Source organism: Abramis brama, assembly GCF_963993115.1.
Source record: "Abramis brama genome assembly, chromosome: 19".
Classification (NCBI taxonomy): Eukaryota; Metazoa; Chordata; class Actinopteri; order Cypriniformes; family Leuciscidae; genus Abramis; species Abramis brama.
This window is the reverse complement of record NC_139981.1, coordinates 26,623,006-26,640,765: the sequence shown is the minus strand read 5'-3', so window position 1 is coordinate 26,640,765 and position 17,760 is coordinate 26,623,006. Positions and strand designations below refer to the sequence as shown.

At 36.2% G+C, this 17,760-nt stretch overlaps 1 protein-coding gene across 2 annotated transcripts in view; it reads left to right on the top strand.

The window, feature by feature from the left end:
• mcph1 (microcephalin 1) overlaps positions 1–17,760 on the top strand; it is a 98,348-nt gene that overhangs the window by 29,794 nt on the left and 50,794 nt on the right. For both annotated transcript variants that reach the window (XM_084092747.1, XM_084092748.1), the window contains exons 8-11: positions 4,796–4,888; positions 4,979–6,157; positions 6,592–6,692; positions 16,697–16,734. In XM_084092747.1, the coding sequence (XP_083948873.1) occupies positions 4,796–4,888; positions 4,979–6,157; positions 6,592–6,692; positions 16,697–16,734 (1,411 nt within the window). The remainder of the gene's footprint in view (positions 1–4,795; positions 4,889–4,978; positions 6,158–6,591; positions 6,693–16,696; positions 16,735–17,760) is intronic.

The window sequence follows — 17,760 nt, the reverse complement described above, 5'->3', positions numbered from 1 at the left end:
TAATGTCCTTAAACATAACAATATTGCTGGCCATAAACTGAAAAAGTGCGCGTCCGGTGTGCGATACCTCGAGTTGTCCTAGATGTAGCGCGGCGCGGCGCTGCACTGCGCGTCCGGTGTGCGACCCCCTTACAAGTTGCAACTTACATCTGTGTCATTCTTTTTGGTGAAATGGTCCCACACACTACTTTTCTTTGCACGCTTCATCGCGTCATCTGCCCTGGTTCTAACCTCGAGTGTTTTAGCCTGTAGCCTTTACTTTTCGCAAACCTTGTGAGCGCGCAAACCCAAACGCTGTGACCTCGCGCCAAATGTTTTTATTGGTTTATTAAGTACAAACAGGCGAGTTATGAAAAAAAAAAAAATAGTGTGAGGGATTTGTTCACTTCACACAAAAAGATCTTGGAATGAGATGGCTAACTGTAGTAGCGTTTAGTCCACTGTCTATAATAGCCTAATTTAGAGATCACTTTTTTTTTTTTAACCGACTACCGACAACTTTGATCGGTTAACGTTGATACGGTCAACCATCGGTCAAACGGTCATCGGTTAACATCCCTAGTCATGTGCACAGGGTTTCAAAGCCACTGGTTCCGTGGGGTCTGTCTGTGGTCCTTTAATGCCAGGGCTTGAAAACAGAAAAAAAATTCAGTCGGTTCATTCCGAGCAGAATCAGTATTTTAACTTTTCTATTCTGTTCATTCAAAAATCTTCTGTATTATTACCGTTCCGAAACTCTTTTGATTAGAAAAAATACCGGGTAATAACGTTTTTTTTTTTTTGCCTGTATTTTAATAATAATAACAGCGTTTTTTTTTTTTTTTGTTTTTTTTTTTTTTTTAAACACGAAGAACATCATCTGGTATTTGCCGTCTAGTCATAGCTAATACAACATCATCTTTTTTTCAAGATATTTTAAAATGTTTGCTGCATGGTTAAAAAAAATACGCTACCTCCTATAAAATTGCGTTTTTAAGAGGAAAAAAGATAAGTCGCGTATACGTCGCATTTTATTACATTCAGAAATAATGTAAAATACCGGTAAACGGGAAAATGTTTAAAAACATTATAAACACTATAAACCTATAGGCTATTTTAGTTTTCTTCACTCCACAACAAATCCTCTAAAGTTAACAGTATTCAGCTAAATAAACGTCAAGCCACAACGAATTAATTTAAATTGAAACTGAAGCCTGCTCATTCGGTACAAATCCAAATCATAGATCCAAATGTTCCCAATATTCGCAACGTATTTGAATGCTAAACTATTATTTATTAGCCTATGTAAACTAGGCTTTGTACTTCACTCGCATTATCGATGTAAAACATCATCCACATAAAACACACAGTGAGACAGTGATCACGCTGAACGACACAGCTTGTAGGACTATTTAAATTGAGCAGTTTTTATATGCTTGTTTGACTGCATTTTATTTTGATTATGAACAGGCTGTAATGTCAAGTTAGCAATGCTAAAATATGTTGTGCGCCCATGAGGCGCCGGCGCGATCACTGGAAGTTTTCCTCATGTTATCAGAGGACCGGGGTTACGTAAGTAACCTAAAAAAATGTCAGTTCTCCATTCAGAAAAGCGCTGCAGGTGCATGATGTGTGAATCTGCATGTTCTATTGTTTATGCGGCTATTTGCGCATGTTAACTAAACCCCTGTTAAAAAAAAAAAAAAAACCTTTGTGCTATCACAGACTCTTATTTATTGTCATTTCATTCTAATTTAACATTCTAATCTTGTCATTTTATGGTTAATGATCGGTTAATGAGTGACGGTTGATGTTCAAGAACAATAATCAAATTGAACATCCCTAATGTGAAAATATCATTTGGAGCTTAAACTTTATCTTAAGCTCTTTTAAAAATATATAATTTATTTCTATAATATGTGTAGCATTCTATCTTTTTAAACAGTGTATTTGTGTGAACTGTTGTGTTTAAAGTCTAACGTGAAGTATTTGAACAACTAAAACTAAAACAATGTAAATGCTTTAATAAATAAATAATTTAATGTTTTGGTAGACATCATAATATAGTATAATACTGGAATGCAGAAATACTGCATAGAACAAATATTAATGTTTGAAAAAGTGAACAAATTGAATAATTTTTGGGCTGTTGGTGTCAGGTTGTATGAGAATGTGCTGTCTGTATGATTACATGTTTGCAGTTTAACACACAAGTGTTTGTTTTATTATTTATACCACAACAGTAAATGAGTGTCTTAATAGAAATTCTGTAATGTATATTATCTTGAAAAAGATACCAAATTAGTAATATCCGAAAAAGCATAATGGGGCACTTTAACCCTCTGAGGTCTGAGCTGTTTTCTGGGCCCTGGAGGTGTTCTGACATGCTCTGACATTTCTGGTTATTTCTGTTACTTGTGACATTTTCATGGCTAAAGTCTAATTACACTGTATTCAGCACAAACTCTGCTACAATAATATATCAGCACCATGTATGTAAAAGTTTGTAGTTTTGAGATAATGACATTTATGCGTGGTTTGTGAAAATACAAAAAAAAAATCTCACTGAAATAAGGCCATGAAACCCATACTGATTATTTCTTCACAAGACTTTTGAAAATTGTATGACGTAGCCTAGAATATTTGCTGCAAAACTATGTGAAAATCACCCTGACTGCTCATTCAGATAAGACAATATATTGATTTAAAAATTTTACGACGTGTTTTGTGTTAGAAAGCTTTATGCGCAAGCTCATTAATATGTAAGCTTTTCTCACCTGAGAAAGACAAAGAACCTCCCCTAACGGCCCTATTAGGAGCTATCAGGCCCTGCCATTCTGAGCAACCTTGCACAATACTGTAAATGAGGAGATTTAAAAAAGAATGGCTTTTAAATTGTTTGGATTCATTTACAACACAACATAATCCAAAGATACACAACAAATGCCAAAAAAGCACTTCAAAGACAGAGACCTTTGTGCCATTCCTAAAAACATTGTACATACCTTTCATTTCCAAGATTTTCACTTTACCGTGTTCACGTACAGAGACTCATGTGAATGTTGAAGTCCTCAGTGGCATCTGGGCCCTGAAAAAAAAAAAGTGAACATACTGATATCAAGAGAAAGGCCTGCACGATTTTGGAAATAAATATTAGATTTTTCTGGTTAAAATTGCTTTTTAAAATTCCTTTTTAAAATTCACAGAATACACACACACACACACACACACACAAATGTTTCCAACAATATATAATATAATGATGAACACCAGGTTTGTTGTGCCTGTAGGCATAAGGTATATGCGCAGTGCCAGATAAAATAATAATAACAATAAATAACCTATAGCAGTATAAATCTTCCAAAAGATTTCAGTAACAACTAAGCTAGAGAAAAATATATTGATTATCATGTTACTTCAAATGTTTCCATCCGTTATGATGATATGAAATGAGATAATAATAAAAACATGAAGCCGTTTGGTGCGTTTTGCTTTCATCCAAAATATGATGTGTACATTCAAACGCGATCGCGCAGGAAAATATGATGCATTCAAACGCGATCGCTATCAAAAATATGATACATTCAAACGCGATCGCTATCAAAAATATGATACATTCAAACGCGATCGCGCTCAAATATAAAACATTATGGTTACCATATACATATCTACGTTTGAGCAGATATCCACAAACACAGTAACAGTAAACACGGGTCTAAATATTATAATATTCCCCATATATCTAGCAACAGTTCAACTGCAACGTGACATTTATGCAACAATAACAAACTAATATGTAAGAATTTCTTACCTTACACCTTTTTTGTCTTCAGATCGCGTTCTTCTTCTTCTGAGGTAGCCTAAATCCAATGTAAGCTCAGGCACGTCTTTCAAACTCGACGAAAAGTGAAGTGAAGTGTTTTGTTGTTGAGGTAATGAGCGAGACGCGGTCCATGTGGAGATTTGCATGTGAATATCTTTTGCGCGAGTGGGCGTGGCCAAATTAACTGTAATGAGGAAGCGTTTGAGAAGCTGGACATCTTGTTGGTTTTATACAAATTACTTAAACAGAGAATATTTGTTTTCGTTTTGAATCCGATCATTTAAAAGTACACACTTAAATGTTTATAAAGGTATATGGCTCATAAATGTGTGACAAGTATTCACTGAGTTTTGTTTCAGTTTATAGACGTGCTCAAGAAAAAAAAGTTCACCGCGACGGAGAGGCAGAACGCACACCCTGTTTATTTTCTTTATTTTACAAAAGCACAATGTTTTGGTTTGATTGTAAGTGGACACATACAAAAGGAGAAATATCACAGATTCTTTTTTTATATTTCTTTTTTCTGTATGACTATAAATGACTGAGTAATTTAAGTTTATAGTGCTACAATGTGGAGAAAATCCAGCAAAACGCGCCCGCGCGTTTGTCGACCTCAGAGGGTTAACACTGGTTGCTAGCACAAAAAGTTGTACCGCTTACTGCACATTGTCATTCTTGTAGTTATCTACAATGGCTAACGAATCATTCGCACATTCATAGAACAGTTTTCTTCCACATTGGAGTATAAGGTGGATGGGATTCTTAAACTTCCCCTTTTTCTTTTTTGGGTGCAGGAATGTACCCCACATTGTGCTAGACTAGAGAATACCGCTTGGTGTGAATAGTTTGCACATGTAACCCAATTTATATTTGTATTTTTAATAAATGCATTGAGAAAAATAAATGAATTGTTACACCCTACAGAATCGCAAATAAATCTTTCTTTCAGGCTTTTATTTAATTTTGTATATATTTAATTGTCTTGTCCCTCAGCCTCACAGATGCAGGAAAGCGGCTCAGGATATGATTCATCTTTGAGAACTTCTCTTGGGGCATCTCCAACACTGTCTTTCTTGCAACAGCTAGGTTAGGGAAACAAAAGTCTGTTTTGATATTGGAAGAATTACCATAGTATCCATTTTACATTACATAAAAAGTGTTTAATTTTTTTTACAGAGGAAGAGCCTTTGGATTGTTTCTCAACCTCTCATTGTCACTCCTCAAAGAAAAGAGATGAACAAGAGAAGCAGAACTACAATAAGTCAATAACGAAAATAACAAGTAAAATAAATCACACACCTCCTGAATCAGACACAGCCATGGCCATGAGTAATCTGTCCAATGGTGAAAGTAATATTAATGTCCCACCATTATCTTCAAGATCACGACGGTCTTTAGTGAACTACACTGGAGGAAAGAAGCAGTCCACTTTAAAGGGTTTCTTTCACAAAACCTGCTCTGAAAGAAAACAAAGCTCACACCTCAAACCAGAAACTGAAAACATTGGAATATCTGCAGAGTTATCTTGCAGCCCTGAAAGACCTAAAAGTTCCCTGCCTGAAAGCCTCACAAAAACAAATCACAAAAACAGCAAAAGTATACAGCACTCCAAAGAACTGCAGACCAACTCTAAACATTCCTATTCCAGGAATTCATCGTCAGCACGCAGTTGTTTCATAGCAAATGAAAATGTCATTCAAAATGATGAATCTGTTACGTTCAAGCCTGTTCATAAATGTCAACGTCAAACTTCTGCTGCACTGTGTTCAGCTGACTCGATTGGTGATCTTCCTAGTAGAGATGTTGAAGATGGTGAGGTGTTTGAAGACATCTTCTCACCAGCCAACAATGCCCTTAAACAGAGGGTCATTTTGTTTGGTTCAACCTCAGAAGCAGTGCACATGTCCACTTTTGACCTAGAGGACTCAAACAAGAAGAGCAAGAGATTGTGTAGTAAAAAGCGAAAACATGAAAATATTGATATTAAAGACTTGGTTCATTCATCAGACCCTGTGGATATGATGGAGGAAATTGTTCCTGAGACGCATGAATCAAGGCCTGAATGTTTGTCTCTGGGGACGTTTGAGGTGCCTCAGTCACCCAGGTTTGTAGAAGTAAAATTCAAGCCATTGGCAAAGAAACCAAGAAAGCAAACTAGGCTGAGCTCTGCTGTTCTCTCTGAAGTGAAGGAACGTAAAAGCTCATTTAAACTCAGTCCTGCTAGCGAAAAGGCATCAACGGCTTCCCCTCCAATGTCATCCTCTGCGGTTAACATGAAGCTGCAAATACAGGAGTTTCTCAAACCTGACCCTGACCCCAAACGTGGTATTGAAAAGAGACAGATGGGTTTAAAAAGTATGTGAATTTTATTTAGTTTTTTTATTTGTAAATTGGACCTTGCTTATCTCTAAACAGAGCTGGATTTATAAATTCAAATGGCGGGGCTTGGCAGTATATTGGTAGAAAGTATTAAAATGTAAAAGCTGTATTTCAGGTGAAAATTTGCATCCCTGGAGCTGTGTTAAATTGTACTTAGTGGCTGCGCAATGATATCTAGGTCCCTGCTAAACTGTAATAAGATGAATTCTTTACTTTTTTATACACTATACCTTTCTTTGTATTAGTTGAGAAACACTCCACAATAAAGCATGCTTTTAAAATGTTGCACGGTTGACCAAACATTTAAGAAATGCTCGTCTGCTGCTCGTCTGCTGCTCAGCTGTGTTGCTGCACACCTGCTGTGTGCTGCTCTCCTCTGAACTCAACTTTCTTTGTTTGCATTATTTCAGTTGCAGGGAAAGAGAATAAAAGCACTGCTTATGGGATCATTGAGAGAAGTTATGAAATGTGTAGCAAACCGGAAACTATGAAAAAGGACAAGTACATGAAGGTAAAGTAGCTACAGTTTTTTCATGGATTTTAGGTGGTACTAAAGATATCAGTTGGGCAAAGATTCATGTAAATAAGACATTTATGTAAGCTAATTTAATGTTAAAGACATTTTTGAGAAATTGCAAACAAGTGAAGTTAACTATCATGAAAGCAGTGTTTTTTTTTTTTTTTTAAGGGAATTAGTACTCTTTCGCTCTTGCTGACGAGGTATTATCTTTTTCTGTGAACAGCACAAATTCACAGCCCAACACACAAACGTAGTGCCAGATTTATTAACAGCCAGCGCAAACCCTCTTTTGAAGTTAAACTACTGTCAGGATCTACTAAAGGACACGCAGTAGAAAAATTAGTAATGAAAAGGTGTGAACAGTTTTTTTTGCATCTGACCTTGCATATGCAGTATTTGTAGGAGTTTCCCGTTCAGATGCAATATTTATGGGAGCAGAGTTTTTAAATAAGTTATGATTTACTAAGGTTTGCGCTAAGCAATTTACTGCTATTTGCACCATTTAATCAAAAAAACAAAAGCATGTGTTAAGCCACTTGTGTTAGTAGATCACACATGCCTGATTATCATCGGCTCTGCTTGTTTTGTGTACATTTGCGCTAAACTTTAGACTGCATTGGTCATTATGGAAATGATCAGGGCTGCGTTTCCCAAAAGCATCGTAAGCCTAAGTTGATTGTATTGACCATTGGTGGCAATGGTCAATTTAGGCTTACGATGCTTTTGGGAAACGCAGCCCTGGCTGTGTCTGTGTTTCTTCAATGTTTGTATTGTCAGTAAATCACCCCCACTCCCATCTGCGCTTTTATGGGGTTACGGTCTTATGCTAATTTACCCTGTTTAGTAAATCTGGCCCTTAGTGTGTACAAAAGTAAACAAAAAGGCCCTTAAAATCAAATATTGAGATGAATTTTTAAGCCAGTACTTCATAGCATAAAACTCTTGTGGTTGGAACGTTCTGTTTATTCACATTATCATGCAAGCAAACTCGTATATAATGAAATTGGTTTTCTTTTACCTTGTATAGTTTTGTTCATTTTTCTTAAAGGGCATATGTGTTGTGCAACCCGCCTGGCATCTGTCTATTTTGATTCGCCAAGAAACAAATTTGTGCAGAAATACCATAGTTAGATTAGATGCTCAGTCTTTGACATCAACAGCAAAAGATATATAGTGTTTTCTCCTCTCTTTAAAAATTTGGTATGATTATTTCATTTCTTTTGCTGTCCTGACTGCATGATTAGATGGTTAGTTAGTTAGTTAGTTAGTTAGTTAGTTAGTTAGTTAGTTAGTTAGTTAGTTTATTTTTATTAGCATTTGTCATTGCTTTTTTCGCTGCAATCAGAACAGACCCACTGCCCTAGTCCACTAATAATTGTATAGCAACAAACTTTTTTTTTTTTTTCTCTTGGTAGGATAGCCTTCTTAAAGCTATCCTGGGCGCCACAATGTTTTTTATTTGCAATATTTTGTCGTCTTTACTTTTTAATGGTCCTTTCTTACATAAGAGGAATAAACCGTTTAAAGCTGTATTCTACCCCATGTTTCCAGGTGAAGACAGAGCTTTCAGCTTGATGCTTCTGTCTCCATGAGCGTAGTAATTTGCTTTGATGCAGTTGTTATATGCAAGTCTCCTTGTTGCCTTCTTGGCTTCCTGTGTGCTTTCTTTGCTACTGTGACATGCACCTGGCAGAGGTCTGTTTGCTTTTTCTCAGCCTGAACTAAACTCCTTCCTGCCGCAGAGAGAAGCAACAGGCTTTTGTCTCAATCCCCAATGTGATAAAGTCCAAACATTTTATTGTGGTAAAGAATTTACAGATGGGCATTTGTCATCAGTGTTCCCTTTTGACAAGATTAGAGTATACATACTTAAATAATGATAATTGGATTAGAAGATCTCACTGGTGATCCAGATGCTAAGTATGATAATTTATGGAGAGGTACTTTTATGGCATGAGCAGGATGATGCTTCTCCTCTGGGACTTTTCTTTTGAGTGAAAGTCATGCTGAGGGGTGCTTTTTCCAAAAGATCATCAGCCAACTATGTTGCAAGTTCCGTCGTTAACTACATAGTTCAACATTGTCTGTGTTTTCCGAAACCATAGTTCCTGAGAATGTTCGCAAACAGCAAATAACCTGTGGTTAGAAGCATATTTTGTTGTTAGTATGACGTGGACTTAAATAGATCATGCTCTTGGGCACAATAAGCAAGCCAACATGCAGTGCATTCTCTATCTTAGGATCCTACGTAGTTTGGAAAAGTATGAAACAATATTTGTTTCCAGGCTATTTCAGGCCCTATTCAGTTTTCTAAAATGTAAAATTAAGAAAAGAAAAAAAAGAAAAAAAGTATCATAAAGAGTGATTTTCATGGCAAAAGTTTGCGAAAAGCGAGTCTCTTTTGAACTTCACTAAATGAACCATCAACAGTTAAAAGTGCAAACTATCATTTTATTCAGACTGTACTTTGCTGTTTTCTGTTTTGGTGATCGTTCAACTAGTCACGATTATAGTATTAAACCAGTGTATCTGAGGTGAATGTATGCAGGTTATAAAGCATTTTAGATTTCTTATTATCATGCAAACACATTATCACTTGAAAAAAACAAACAATTGAAATTACCTGAAAAAATATTTACATGTGATTGTACTATGCTGAACGAATCATTTGTTAAATATAATTTGAAAAATCTACAGAGGTTTTGAAATCTACAACAAATTAGAGAGCTTTGGTGATCAAAAGTGGAAATCGTTGGTCAAAAATATTTTTGTGCACAAGTTGACCACCAACTGCAACTTCCAGATGCCATCTTTATTTTTTAGCTTAACTGACACAGATTGGAATGCACAGAATTGTGGGATATCATTGGCAGTGAAGGATGTATCTGCTGCCTTCAGAGATACCTTCATCTGATCGATTTTTGTAGACAGGAAGTGAAGCTAACATTGTATTCGGACGTGCCTTGATGCCCTCCTCCTTGGAATGCATCCTCTGAAAGCAGCACGACTAGTTGGTTTATTTCTCCAACGATGTATCGTACTGTGGGAGTTAATCAGCGAGTTACATCGTACAGGAAATGCACCCCAGGCAAGGGCTATTATAGTAAACTAAAAGTAATGATTTTTTTTTTTTAAATGGTTGTAGTTAAAAATAAATATTAACTAAACTAAAAAATATAAAAAATAACTGAAATTAAATAACTTGAAAAAATAAAAGCTGTAAAAAAATGCTAATAAAAATGACCAACAAAAATAAAATGAAAATGAACAGAAAAAAATCCTTTAAATCTTTAATAAAAACTACAATAATATCAGTGATACTAAAATAACAATGATTTAGGCATATTTTGCCATATTTTTCTGTAATATTTTTGACAAAAAGAAATTGTTACAAATATGAAGTAAACACTGCAAACAACAGTGCACTCAATAATCTGGTAAGTTGGTGTGCACTGGGAATCATTTTTTGATTCAGCTACAGCTAGTTTTACATACAGTAGATACAGTGAATATGACGTGAATACGACTGGCCAACTGGATGTAGCACAGCATCGTTTCAATACAGGGATTGATCTTGTCCAGTAACATCTTAACTCTCCTGTCCACATTCAATTTACGTGGAACACAGTTCAGAGTACACAGGTTTTTATACAGTCTACAAATGTACCCTTCAGAAGATCTCTCGGCTGGATTCGCTAAAGATTGAAAGATTTGTGAAATTTTCAAAGACACTTTAAATTATACAGATGCATATTTACATAATGTCGACTATGTAAATATGCATCTGTAAATGAGAAAGTATTATAGCGTTTGCCTTTCTATTACTAATAGAAAGACAAACACTACAATTATTTTTCATATCCCGTTCAATTTTAGGGCGATATACTGTTGTAAGTGTTACCTGTAAAACATCATTCATCCTTATTTTTATTTTTCAAACATTTCATTACACATTTTAATTTTGTTTTTGTTTTTTATGTTGTAAGTTAATGTTGCAAAAAATTTTAGATAATACTTTACAATAAGTTTTCATTAGTTAACATGAACTAATTGCGCTTCTACAGGATTTAGTCATCTTTGTTAATGTTAATTTCAACATTTACTAATACATTATTAAAATCAAAAGTTGTATTTGTTATTATTAGCTGATGCACTGTGAACATTAAGAGATTCTTTTGGATGCACTGGGTCTCTCTCGCAGTCTCGGTCTCTTACGAGGCGCTGTAGGGCTTAAATCAAACTTTACTCACTCATACATCACTCAAACACTTGCATGCACATGTTAAGTAGTCACACAAATGTCTATACTATTGAATGCTCAAACATGCACTCACCTAAAGGATTATTAGGAACACCATACTAATACTGTGTTTGACCCCCTTTCGCCTTCAGAACTGCCTTAATTCTACGTGGCATTGATTCAACAAGGTGCTGAAAGCATTCTTTAGAAATGTTGGCCCATATTGATAGGATAGCATCTTGCAGTTGATGGAGATTTGTGGGATGCACATCCAGGGCACGAAGCTCCCGTTCCACCACATCCCAAAGATGCTCTATTGGGTTGAGATCTGGTGACTGTGGGGGCCATTTTAGTACAGTGAACTCATTGTCATGTTCAAGAAACCAATTTGAAATGATTCGAGCTTTGTGACATGGTGTATTATCCTGCTGGAAGTAGCCATCAGAGGATGGGTACATGGTGGTCATAAAGGGATGGACATGGTCAGAAACAATGCTCAGGTAGGCCGTGGCATTTAAACGATGCCCAATTGGCACTAAGGGGCCTAAAGTGTGCCAAGAAAACATCCCCCACACCATTACACCACCACCACCAGCCTGCACAGTGGTAACAAGGCATGATGGATCCATGTTCTCATTCTGTTTACGCCAAATTCTGACTCTACCATCTGAATGTCTCAACAGAAATCGAGACTCATCAGACCAGGCAACATTTTTCCAGTCTTCAACTGTCCAATTTTGGTGAGCTCGTGCAAATTGTAGCCTCTTTTTCCTATTTGTAGTGGAGATGAGTGGTACCCGGTGGGGTCTTCTGCTGTTGTAGCCCATCTGCCTCAAGGTTGTGCGTGTTGTGGCTTCACAAATGCTTTGCTGCATACCTCGGTTGTAACGAGTGGTTATTTCAGTCAAAGTTGCTCTTCTATCAGCTTGAATCAGTCGGCCCATTCTCCTCTGACCTCTAGCATCAACAAGGCATTTTCGCCCACAGGACTGCCGCATACTGGATGTTTTTCCCTTTTCACACCATTCTTTGTAAACCCTAGAAATGGTTGTGCGTGAAAATCCCAGTAACTGAGCAGATTGTGAAATACTCAGACCGGCCCGTCTGGCACCAACAACCATGCCACGCTCAAAATTGCTTAAATCACCTTTCTTTCCCATTCTGACATTCAGTTTGGAGTTCAGGAGATTGTCTTGACCAGGTCCACACCCCTAAATGCATTGAAGCAACTGCCATGTGATTGGTTGATTAGATAATTGCATTAATGAGAAATTGAACAGGTGTTCCTAATAATCTTTTAGGTGAGTGTATACTGTATGTAATGCTCACACTATGTGAAATGCAGACCGTTACATCTGTTTCTCGCACATACGTACAAACACTTTGCGTACATTCACTTATGAACTGCTTGTGCATACACAAACTTTTCAAGTTTTTTTTTTACACTAATGAAATGATACAAACTCTTTGAGTGCATACACCAATGACATTCTAATACACGGAAGACGCTCTTTAAAATTCATTGGTACATATGCATGCAACTGATTTTGTGTGTTAATTTTGGTTTTCAGGGGAAAACTCAAGTCATTTTAGCATAAACGGAAGCTGTTCAAGTGTAAATGGAGGGCAGTTCAAACATTTTTTTTAATATGATGGTAACACTTTACAATAAGGTTCCTAAGTTAAAGGGTTAGTTCACCCAAAAAGGAAAATTCTGTCAGTAATTACTCACCCTCATAAGTTCACGTAGTGTAACAGCACAGCGCTTCTGGCTTCCAGCATCACACACATGACCAGCGTGTGCCAATAGTGAGCCTACGTTCTGACGTACAACCCAGAAGCGCTGCACTGTTACACTATGTGAACTCACTCAGAGGCCCACACAGAAGAAAATGAATAGTTGAATAAAGTCGTTATTTTTGTTTGTTTTGCGCACAAAAAGTATTCTCGTTTACTTTCTTGTATAATCCTAGTACTTCCTACAGAATTTCAGTCTGTACTTAATGTTTTTCTTGGAGAGAAGTGGCTTCTTTGCTGCCCTTCTTGACACCAGGCTGTTGTCCAAAAGTCTTGGCCTCACTGTGCGTACAGATGCACTCACACCCACCTGCTGCCAATATTGAGCAAGCACTGCACTGGGGGTGACGCAAATCCATGGCTGACTCTTCAGGAGGAGTCGGTCCTGGTGCTTGCTGGACACTTTCAGATGTCTTGAAGCCTTCTTCACTGCAGTTGAACCTCTCACATGAAGTTCTTAATGATCCGGTAAATGGTTTTTACTGGTGCAATTTTTGCCATTTTGATGCAAAGGAATGATTGCTGCACTTCTTCCCTCCTTTTATAGCAATCAGCCAGCTCTTATAATCCAATCAGAATGATACTTATTCACACTTTTTCCATGTGCTGATATAATTAGTGAAATTATGTTAGCAGTGAATGTGAATAAACAACAACTGAAGCAGCAAACTTTGCAAAACTGTCACTGCCTCTACTTTTGGCCACGACTGTTTTGTCTCAACGTTTGTATGCAAGCGTGAACGTTTCATAGGTGTGTGTATGCGAAGGGTTTGTATTTATGCGTGAGTAACATTAGATGTGTATAGGTCTGCATTTCACAGTGAGTGTAAGCATTTCATATGTATGTTTGAGCGTTCAGTAGTATACACACGTTTGGCTACTTAACGTGTATGCAAGTGTTTCATGTATGTACTGTATGAGTCAGTGAAATTTGATTTACGCCCCACATGGCACCTCATAGTCTCGTTCAGACACACTGGGTCTCTTAGTCATTACATCTTCTTTTTCTTCATTACATTAAATTGCACAGGAAATACAAACACTCATCTCTTTATGCAAACTCATTTTAAAAGAATTACTGTCCCAAGACTTTATGTAAACCTTGAAAATGTGTAATTCACGGTGCCCCACACAACATGTGTAAAAAGGATATTAACTTAAAGCATGTTTCATTCATTCATACCTTATTTTTAGTTTAAATGTGAGAATGTTTATTAGGGATGTGATGATATACAGATTTGTTTAAAAAATTTGCGGTATGGTTCTTTCTGTTTGGTACACGTGTACCGAACGAATACAGTGTTGTTTTAGTGTTTAAAACTAAAGAGTGAGTGTTTAGCTGAAAAATAAAGGACACAGCAGTCTGAGCTGCTGCCTGATAAGTGCACCATGTTGTCTTAAACATGAGACGTGCTTTATATTAAGCTCTTCAAACTAAATCATAAGGTTATTTGCATATTTGCACTAAGTTTAAACAGGTCTTAAAAGGCCTTAAATTCGATTTTAAAAACCCTGCAGATACCCTGATTTTACTTATCTGTTCCTTCATTGTATGCCTAGCTGAAATGTGGGAATAAATTAATACAGCTTGCATTAATACAATACATACAATTGTATTAATATAATTCATACAATAATACAATTTGTCAAAAAAGATTTTCAACCTTCATTCTGACACTGTCTGAGATTATCCATTTATAAGAGGTGGCTCCTTTAAGGCTGTTATGATTGGCTAACATCATTGCATAGGAAAAGTTGTCAACGTCCACTCGCTATTGCACATGAGTGTTTTGAAAACATTATCCATATAAAACCACCACAGGTTTACAGGTTTGAAATTTACTATGCTGCTTGGATTCATTCTAAATAACAAACGCATACTGTACATATAAGTTCGTAAGTGCTAAATTTGCTTCTGTGAATACTGTATCAATTATTTTAACTACAGTGATATACCATGCCATTTTAGCTTGTTCCTACAATTCTTTGATCTCTTTTGTAGTGACTCTTATCTGAGTGCTCCACATTGAAAGTGCAGTGGTGTACCAAATGAGCTACTGATCAAGTTTGCCATGTCAGAAAAAGCATATTCATAGTATGTGATGCAAACATCAAAATGTATTAGTTTACAAATTATGCATTTTGGTAAAAGGTTTTGAGGTCATACTCGTGGTATTAAGTCTTTTGGTAATCTGCCCTTGTAATCCTTAATTTAAGTGAAAAGGAATAATGTCTTAAATAGGATTATGTAGGTTTTTATTTTATTTTTTGGATACAACGTAAACAAAGGATTTGTATTGTTTTTGTTTTTTTGGAAGGCTTATTTTGGACCATTTTTTTTTTTTCACTATGGACACTGCTTGAATGACCACTTTCGTCTTCATTAATATCTAACAGATAAGAATTAGTTTTTCTACTTTTCTCATGTGGTTGTATTTATTTGAAAATATTGTTAATAGTAAATCACTTTAATGATTTTGAATTCTTTTTGTTATTTTGTAAGAGTGCAAATGCATATGTTTTTTTATGACATAAGGCACGGATAATGGCTTCAAAGTGAATAACAAATTCTACCAAATAATTGGGGGGGAAAATCGGCTGCCCCTTTCACTCCTTGTGTTTGCTGGATAACTGCCAAGAGACCGGATAGCAATTCATCTACATAAATCTCTAAAATGACTACTCAATAATGAGTGTGTGAAGTGAATGAGTATAAACTTTATGAATAAAATGAGCAGAGCACGATTGCAAATGTAATAGCCATGTTGCCTTGCATCTCTCAGAAATAAGAACTTGGGTGAGTGATCTCAAGTAAAATACTACATTAAACACATTTTCTACTATTTGATTGATCTCGTCTTTTTAAATGTTTTAAACCTTATGATATTACCTTACGATATTAAATGTTTCACACAGAAATAGCATTTATGTATTCTGTATAATATGTTCAGATCTGTATTTGTATGCATAGTAAAAGTTGTTTTAGCAATTTTCAACCAAAAAAATAGCGACGTAACCCCTACATTGCTGGGAAATATAATGTAGTGATTCAGTAGTGAAGCTATTTTATTACTTAAAGTCGGGGCGGTGTCAATAACAAGCTTCTTTGCTCCTGAATGTTTCTGTGTGTGTGCAGCATGATCTCTGTGAATGTGTGCGTGCGCTTCAATGAAAACAGCGCATTAATATAGAACGGTGATTAAACTGACTTGGAACTACCTGTGCATTAAATGTTTTTATTTTAATAAACATATTCCTGCCAAACTAATTCTGTATTGAGACAGACTATGATATATTAAAGTTTAATTCAAGGGTTACGTTTTGAGAAAACTCCACAGAATATTTGATCTGAATCAGATGTGTATGATATTTAACAGAAATGTTTTACAGGTTGAGCATCTACAGAATTGTCTTCCTTGAACAGTCTGACACATTTTACGAGCAATGACGTTTGCTTCTGTTGACTGGAATAATAATTGGCACCTGGCCACATGTTTGTGTCATGGTCTCAGAAAGGATTTTGGTAAACATGTTATGTGTAACCTGTTTTAGCTGCCCTGTTCATTGATGGATGTAAACCCCAACTTCCTGTAGGAATAGAGAGGAAGACCATTCATGTGTTTGTACTACAGGGCTGTTGTACTGAGGCCAGGGTACAGGGGACAGATAAAAAGGTGTCACAGTGTTCTGTGCTTAAACGGCTCTCAAATGCTTCCCCTCCCATATGGCCTTGGGCTTTCATTTCCTTTTTGTTCACCAAATATGCAGATATCCGGCATGTGTTTACTGGTTTATGCTACTTGCCAACAAAACAGGAGCTCAACAGTACATGTGTCTGAGATAATAGAAGTTTAGTTGATTGGCATCAAATAAACTGTGTACGAGTAAAAAGAAATGAACTGCAACAATTAATTTCTAATCTTTCAGTGTTTTTAATTGATTCTTTCTGTCTTTCCAGAAAAATAGATCCTTGGTAATGACAAGCATGCCCACTGAGTGAGTATCTATTATTGTGTTTTCTGAGTACTTTGAAACAATGAAAATAATAAAGCTGGGTCATTCCATGTCAACTCAACCCCGGCTCAAATTTTTGATGTTGTTAATATTTTTTTCTTGTGAAAGACAAACATAAATAGTAATGAAAGCCAAAATATCAAATGTCATGGATGAATATTTGAGTAATTGACTATTTTGTAGAGGTGGGTCAAAATGACAATTTTCACCTGAGATTTGGAGTAAAATTACAGGGGGGTAAAATGACTAGAAAGATAGCAGCATCATTATTTTATTTTTACACAGAGATTGGTAGGTCTGTTAGTAAAATTTGTTGACTTTAGTCATCTGTGTTGGATTATATGCCAATGGTGACCGTACAAAATGGGAAAAAGCACTTGTGTTTTTCCCCCTGAAGTTTGCATGTTGTAACTCAAGAAATATTAAAGATATCTTTATAGGTTTAAAACCTTTTAGGTTTTGGTTCTTAAACTTTTCTTTTGGTGTCCATATTTCTGAATCCCTTATATGGTTCAATTCCAGAGAATCTCTAAAGAACAAATATTGTTAAAATTAGAAATATATCTTGTTTCCCTCTATCAAAACAATTGACACTCTTTAATGTGTCGTGACAGATCGCTGTAGCACTTCAGTAAAAGCTGCTTGTGAACCGATCATCTCTTCCTTCTAGTTAATTTGTAGCATCAAATAAACATGAATGAACATCAGAAGGAATGTTGTTTCAACCGTGAACAGATGTCAGTACACCGTTTTTCAAGTTCAAGTCCACCGACGTTAATCTACTAACTCCCCTGACTGCTTTGTTGGACAAAATGGTCGATTCGGCGGATTATGATTGGTCAGATCGTCTGTCAATCAAACTCCTGGCGAAGGGTGAAGTGCTAAGAACACACCTGTCTGAGTGCCAAAAACAATTAGGAATTTTTTCAAAAGTTTGCCTGCCTGTAACTCAAGAAATATTAAAGATATATCAATATGATTTTAGGAATTTTTGGAATTTTCAATTTT